The 7,760-nt window shown below is 42.4% G+C and overlaps 1 protein-coding gene across 3 annotated transcripts; it reads left to right on the forward strand.

Annotated features, from left to right (window-relative positions):
• Window positions 1-3,156: 3,156 nt before the first annotated feature.
• LOC124703068 lies at window positions 3,157-6,577 on the forward strand. Of its 3 annotated transcripts, none has more exons than XR_007002917.1 (4): window positions 3,157-3,778; window positions 3,872-4,105; window positions 5,175-5,249; window positions 6,202-6,577. XR_007002917.1 is itself a non-coding variant. In XM_047235275.1 (4 exons), exons 2-4 carry the CDS (start codon window positions 4,160-4,162, stop codon window positions 6,428-6,430), a joined length of 309 nt encoding a protein of 102 aa, XP_047091231.1. In that variant the 5' UTR covers window positions 3,157-3,778; window positions 3,872-4,159; the 3' UTR covers window positions 6,431-6,577. The 3 variants fall into 3 exon arrangements, 1 of the variants encoding a protein (XP_047091231.1); XM_047235275.1 differs by having other exon boundaries at window positions 3,872-4,164; XR_007002916.1 differs by having other exon boundaries at window positions 5,175-6,529.
• Window positions 6,578-7,760: the final 1,183 nt, after the last annotated feature.

Genomic DNA, 7,760 nt, shown 5'->3' on the forward strand with positions numbered 1-7,760 from the left:
GTTTTTGAGGGAAATAGTTTGAATTCAAATTCAAATATGAAAGACATAATTCAAATAATAAATTGAATTGGAATTTGAAATTTAAACAAGTATAAAAATATAATAAGTACAAGTAAATACACTTGATAAGTCCAAATAAATAAATGAGTTAACTTTATTACAAATAACATTATTCAATAACTTACAAGCTAGAAAAGAAATGAAAATTACAAAAGAATAAAAGAAAACCCTAAAACTAAATCTTCATCTTCTCAATCCTTATTCTTCTTTTCCTGCAATAGGAAAAACAAAACAAAAGACAAGCAAATAATTGTGTCATGGTTAGAAATGTTTGCCTTCACCTTTGGTGAGGCAATATTACTGTTGGTGGCTAGCATAAGGGTTTCAAGAACTACTCTTGATCCCTAATGATGATTAGAGGGAATTAATTCTTTCTTAGGCAACATCAGGAAGAAATGGATCATATAAGGGACAGATGGGTCAATTGGATCATGGAACATTCATCAAGAAGGCAACCAGGGACTAGAGGCATTAGCAGCTGATCCATATCACAAGGCAACATAATTTGAGGCAACAAGGCAACTATTTAAAAATTTCCCTCTAATCTAGCTAGCAACCATGAAGGCTTACAAGATGATATAAAGTGATCATATTTGACATGGAAAAGTAAAAATGATCTTAAGCAAATATTCATAAACCACTTGGTAATTAAGCAGTAGCTTAATTAATATTTAAGCAACCAAATCATTAAACCATAAATAGTTCAGTTCATATAGTTATCATCCATTGAGATAGATAAGGAAGCTCACAGTAGTCCACACAAAAAGAAAGAAAAGACCAGGGATAATTATCCATGCCCATCGGTAGCTTGTGTAAGGGGGGACGCACTCAACTTGGCAACTTGTACCCACAGGTGAGGTGGGGACCATTTGCAAGCAGCACACACAACACATTCAGCTGTGTGTTGTCATCACCACAGTGAACAGCCCCACTGTATATAACCAGTACACACCCATGTCTTAGCCGAAACACCCAACATCAGTTCTCTGCAACCATTACACTAGAAAAAATCCACCAGTATGTGAAGAGCAACCCAAGAACCACCACTGAAATCGGAAGCTGGAACCGGGAAGAAATAGAAGAAGCTGGGAGGTGTAGGTCATCCACCCGAAGATGGATAGTTTGAATCAGGAACTAACATACAAGATGCAGCAGGTAGAAATTACCAACCAATCTCAATATAGCATGTAGTATCAGTTTTTGCGTAGACATCTTCAGCCAAAGAAAAAGAATCAACACAGTCATTCCATCTAGCTATCCTTCCACTAGATTTTCATCTAGGAGGATAAAAAAAATGTGTATTCCTCTCAGATCTGCATAGAGGTGCTATGCTAAATCATCACTGAGGATAAAAAGAAAAGACAGTATAGCATCTGTTCTTATTTCAAGTGGGTGCCTCAGCCTTTGCATCATCGGCAAGGCTACAAGATCAAGCATATCATCTGTTCTTATCAGTTTATATTTAGAACCAGAGAAACCATCTATGAGGGCAGCTAGATCCATAGATACAAGCCAACCATCAAGTAAATCATCAAGCACCAAAATCTCTACCTTGTTGATTAAACTCAGCCCATATATGCAATATCAAATTATTATACCAAGATAATTATGCCTGGATGAATAAACCATCCAAACAGGGGCACCACACCTACACATCCACAACAGAGTGTCCATATAGATAAATTTCAGAGAATTACTTGGGGTCCAGGAACAATCCCGAGCCAACCAAGTTATCTTCAAGCGAGCCATAATTAAAGCAATCATCTAATTGCCACCAGCCAACAAGCATCATGTATTGCCCAAGCGGCGAAGTACTAACCATGAATTACTTTTCCAGCATGTTTGAGCTCAATTAAGATTAAACGAGCAGTACCATCGAACTTCTTCGATTAACACAACGATCCATATTGTAGTGTATATACGAGTTCCGTCGATAAAAGTAACACAGCCAGACACACATGCTATGGATGAAAAGAATCACCCAAACAGAGGCATCCTTGCACCAACTACACCAGGATCAATCAAGCTATAAATTAAGCTCCTGGAAGAGATCACCACGAGCTAAGCATTACTGGCCCAAACCACATTTCTCAATCCCCACTATAAGCACACCAATCAATGGGCGCCTTAAATCAACTAGCAGTAGATGCACAGGTACTGGAAATCACCACTCTTAAGCACCAATTAAAAACAATGCTACAATCACCACAAGTAGATAGCTGAGGCAGTACATCGAACATAAATAGAAGAGAGGAGAGAATAACAGCTCACAGTGAGGTAGAGGGTTCATGCAAGAAGCGGACGCCGGGGTTGCATCCACGATGCCGTCCTGTCGGCGTCAAGGTCGAGGATGCAGTGAGGACAGCGACAACACCACCAGTACACCGACGCCGAGGTTGCGTCTAGGGCGCCGTCCATCGATGTCGAGCACCGCAGCTCACAGAAGAACCACCACCACAGCAACACCACTGTCACACCACACTAGCACCCACTACAAGAAATGTGTTGACTTGTGACATTTTCTTGGTGACCCTGGATAAAATCGTCATGATTCTATGATGATTTCACACTCAATGGTCGTTAGCTATTTTGAGGGAGCCAAAATCCTAGAAAATTATGACGATGTATATATAAACGTCATTATTTCCTAGCATGAAATCGTCATAACCCGAGCCATGCGATCTATGATGTTATTACGACGAATTAAGATCGTCGTATCGGATTTTATTTTTTGATACAAAATGATGACTGGACTTAACACCTAATCAATTCGCCTACATGTCATGTCTATGTAGCCTGGATGTACGAGCAAAAGAAATTATAGAACTTCTTAAAGAGGTTCAATTTATAACATATACATGTACCGAAATTTTAGATTAAGGAAGGAATAGGGCAAGATAGCCACGTCCAACAAAGCCACTGCTGTGTGGGACCTTAAAACATGGGTCCAGTGGCAGTCAAACTAACACTCGGTGTGTACTGAATATTGGATGACTAAAACACACCGCGGGAAATAGAAATCGGACGCGCGCCAATCGGCCCATTTCCCCGCCATGCGAAAGAAAATATCTTACTCCCGCACAAGACTATCTATCCCTCACCGGCACCCACCCTCGTCTTCTCTAACCCTAGCCATCTTTCCACCGCCGCCACCCACCCCTCGTCTTCTCCTCCATTTCCCCCAACCGCCGCCATCGCCACTGCCCACCAAAAACTTACTCCTCTCTTTCCTTCCATCTCGTCAGATCCCGATTTCCCGATCCTCCCTTCTCTCTCCGATTCCGCATAGATCTGGCCCTCCCAGAGCCAGATCCCCACCTTCTCCGTGACCCAATATACCGTGAACAATGTCCTCGTCCGCGGTGGTAGCGCCAGTGTGCCCAATATGCCCACATGGCCGGCCTCGGCGGCGGCGCGCGACCTGGGATGGACCACTTCACGTCACCGGAAGATCTGCCCTCCTGGTCTTCGGATCTTGTCATAGGCCAAACCAGTCTGGGTCGGATGTGGAGATCAAGGCGATGGAAGCCTTCGTCATCGATGATTTCTAGCTAGCGGTCGAGGTCTACGTCAACTGCATCAGCGCCATCTTCGATATTTAGCGCGCGCACGAGTCTATCAGCGGCGCTCGCAAGAGCGGCGATGCACTCATCTCCTCCGAGGAGTTCATGGTCATGGTGGCGCCTGCTTCGCCGACATCGCGTGCGCCAGATCTGAGGTTCCCTGTCCCCTCCTCTCCTGATTCGGTTCCTCTATCCCCTCCCATCGACTCATACTCAACCCTTCGTTTACGCGGTCCGCATCTGTGCAGGTACACACGATGTGACATAGTTCACGGCGGATCTGGTCACGGGGTCACCGAACCACGACTTCACCAGGCCAGCTCGCCATCACCAACCTCCCCGTGTGGTAGCCCGTGCTTTTTAGCAGGTATCCACATCTGTGAAGAAGAGGAAGGGGTACAATCAGTCACCTCCTGATCTGGAGGAGGACGTGATGTTGCTGATGAGCTGGAGGGCAAGTGAGAAGGTTGCTAGCGACGAGGGTATGGTTTTGTGAATTCTCGTGATGTTCTCAGTCTAGGGTGTCCCGTGGAAGAATGAGGTTTGATGGGCTCTGCATTCTATCTACAATTTCTTCCACCACTGTTCTGAATGTCTCGTTCAAAATCAAAGACTGTAACCGATTGTACATACTGTAAAGGATTGCGCATTTCAGACATTCATATATCTGTACGGTCTGCCGATTAAAACACCCATGATTGATGTCTCAATGATCTGTGATATGCAATCTATGATCTTTGCTCTTTTACTATTTTACTACTGTATATTCTCCTAATAACTACTCCCTCAAATAATTCTTTATCTCATTAGTATACATTATAAGCCATCCATATATGCCCCTTGTAAGTGATTAGCATTTCAAGTGCACTTCTGTCAATACAATTTGTTGACATGGGTCGAGCTCATTTATCTTTATAATGTTGTTGCTACATCAACTTTATTAACCTATTTAACATGGTTCGATCACTGCATGATACTTTCCTAACATAGCATGGGTCGATAGCATTACTGCAGTCATGTGTAGTAGTTGACTTTAGCTTGATAGGTATTATCCAACCAAATAAGCATTTCTCCCTTCTATATCTTGTTGTCAATTACCTGTTTCTTTTTCACTAATAGTGTTTTGTTTCTGTCAATTACTCGTACTATTTGTCTCTCTCCAATAGAGTATTTGCTGGTAGTTATGCCCCCTTTTGTTGTTCTATTGTTCACGCTGGCTGCTAAGAGATTAACTGCTAGTTAAATTTGCTCTTATTTGCTTAATAATAGAATTAGAATTGTTCTAGTAACATATATGTTGTCACTGGTTGCCTCTCTATAATCATACATAATGTTTGTGAAGAAGCCAGGAGTAATCATTATAGGTTTCTGTACTCCATGTTTTCCATCTAATTGTGGTAGACCTGGGCCTACAACGAACTAGTAGTGGGTCATACATAATTATGCTTCTGCTTTGAATAGTCTCATTTTATTGCGAACTTTCTGTTTGAGCAAAGAAAGAAACACAATAACTGAGCAATGATGCTTATTGTTCTTTTGTTTATTTTTCAGATGTGAAGGAGTAGACCTGATGCTTACCTGTGTGATGGAGCGCATCAAACACGGCCACGGCATCGCGTTTGCAGTGTGAGTTCTCCGCAGCGGCACTTCCTTCTATGGAGTAGATAAGTGTTTGGTTTTCTTTGTTATCAAGTTGATAGGCCATGTTACCGTGACGTTATTCTGTGACATGGAATCTATGGTCTGCATAGCATTGTATGAGCATATGGTTCAGTCTATGTTATGTTCCTTAATGGTCACCGCTGTACATGTTCCTTTCTGTTTGGAGTCTGATATAAGCGATAATGATCTCTGTAAAATTAGTAATGTCCCAAGTCATGCATTCTCTGAAGAAGTACATGCTTATATTTGAGCGAATTTTTTTTAAGCGATGCAGTAGACTAGTAGTATTGTTTAATGAATTATTCTTATTCTCATGGTCTCGGTTGTATACATTGTTGATATACTATACATCATATTTTCCTCCAGTAGCAGTAGTATTACTACTAGTTTACTATATAGTCATATAGTATACCACATGTATACATGATATTTTCCTCCAGTAGCAGTATTACTAATGGTTTATGTATAGCCATATAAGTATACCATGTCTAACAAAAATTCGTTTCTATCATCAATTTGGTAGCCCAGGTCCTCAAGTACTTAATATGTACATCATGAGCTTTTATAACTTATTTTGAGTTTGCTTTTAACACCTTGGCCTTGTTATTCGAGAAGATGCCACTGACAACATACTTGGAAGTTGTATGTAGTAGTCAAAGGCAAATATTTCTTTAGCAAATGAGGTTATTCTGCTCCGCATGTTTGCTTATTTTGTTTGGTCAAGTGTCTATATTGTTTCTATAAAAGGCAATTCTGAAATTTGATATTTTCGAACTGTAGTCCAGCTTGTTCTGTAATGTGTGTTTCTTATAATGAACATTCTATTATTTTGACGCTGCAATTGTAGAAGAACTATGACGATATCTTTCTGACATGTTTGCTTATCTCACAATTTTTAAAAACTTTCGAATTGCAGGAGCAGTACAAGAACAGGAAGATTCAGTGCTACTGTTACTGAACTACACGGCCAGGTGGTTGTAGGTAGCCATCTGTTGGGAAATAATGCTGGAGCGAGCGGTGCACACTGGAAGCAGTTGGCAGGTTGCCGTGATCACATCAACTATTATCTAGCTTGTTGCCTACAAGAAGTCTTGATGATGCAGCAGCTACAAGGCGGACCTGTAGGTTGGGAGAGGTCATGCTAATGCAGTTGACAGGCGTTTGATAGCTATGTTATTATTGCGTTTGATAGCTATGTTATCATTGTATTTATCTGACTAAAGCCGTGGAAATAGTGTAACGGATTTGGATTTCTTGTATTCTTCAGTTCTGATTAAATTACTTGTTTTTAATTATTGTTAAATCGTAGGAAAATAAACCTGAGAATTGGAAATGGAAAGAGAGAAGCCAAATAAACTTGAAAAAGGTTGTTAAGAGGCTGAGGCCCAAACAACAAACGGACCCAATAAAGGCAAAACCCAGAAGGCTAATGGGCTAAGAAAGGTTGAGGTCTAGCGAAATGGCTGGTATTAATGGGCTTGGCCCGTGTAGACCTGTGAAATGGACTGGGCTGAATTTGCGTTACGACGATTTGATTTCGTCAGAATTTTGCCACGTCAAACTGGCCACGTAGGATCCGATGTGGCATGGTCAGATCACAAGTGACGATACTAGATCGTCATAGATGTTATGACAATGCAATATCGTCATAGACGACCATGACGATTTCAAGTAGAAGGTCACATTCGTTGATTACTGACGCTCCGTTTTTGACGATCTAATTTTTGTCATAAGAACATCATATATTAAATGTAGTGACGATCCAGTGACGAAAATGGAGTGTCGCAAGTCAACACATTTCTTGTAGTGACCACTCCACCACAGACAAGAGCTCAAGAAGAACGAAGTAGTGCTCGTTGGCAGTGAAACAGAGCAGCAGGAGGCGTGGCAACCAGAAAACACACCGGCGACCTAGCCACGGCTAGGGTGGCCGTCGAGCTTGTTACAGGGGCATGGAGAGGATGATACCGATGAAGGTTATGAGGGGGAAGTCAAGGTGTAGCAGGGACGCCTGGAGCCAGCCGAAGTGGTGGCGACGGCGGCCGGACTAGTCGGTGACCACCTAGGGTTCCAGGGGTCGGGATCCAGAGAAAGGGGTGGGGAAAAAAATCAAATCGATTTGGATAGAAGGGTAGAGCACGACGAGGTGGTCCATATCTCCACCACGCCGGCGTCGGGGAGGACCAGAGTCGGGCAGGAATGAGAGGCGGCGCGGCAGAGCCATGGTCGCCTGGCAGGTGCGAGATGAACAGAGGGGAACGAGAGAGGGGAGAAGAGAGTTGGCGGGTCGGTGGCCAAACGGGTTCGGTCCACTCGACCTAACCCGACCAGGTTGGGCCGGACCTGGTTGACCAGGCCTTGGGCCAAACCATTGGGCCATTTGGTCCAATATTTTTCTTTATTTCTTTCCCTATTAGATTTTATCATTTAAAAATTAAGTAAATAACAATAAATAAATAAAAGTGAGTAGGAGAA

The sequence above is a fragment of the Lolium rigidum genome, chromosome 3, assembly GCF_022539505.1.
Source record: "Lolium rigidum isolate FL_2022 chromosome 3, APGP_CSIRO_Lrig_0.1, whole genome shotgun sequence".
In the NCBI taxonomy this organism is placed as follows: Eukaryota; Viridiplantae; Streptophyta; class Magnoliopsida; order Poales; family Poaceae; genus Lolium; species Lolium rigidum.

Excerpts from the sequence above, each read along its gene's own strand:
- LOC124703068 (XM_047235275.1), top strand. Across the intron at positions 5,250-6,201 it reads CACGGCATCGCGTTTGCAGT|GAGCAGTACAAGAACAGGAA; the intron begins GTGAGTTCTCCG and ends TTCGAATTGCAG.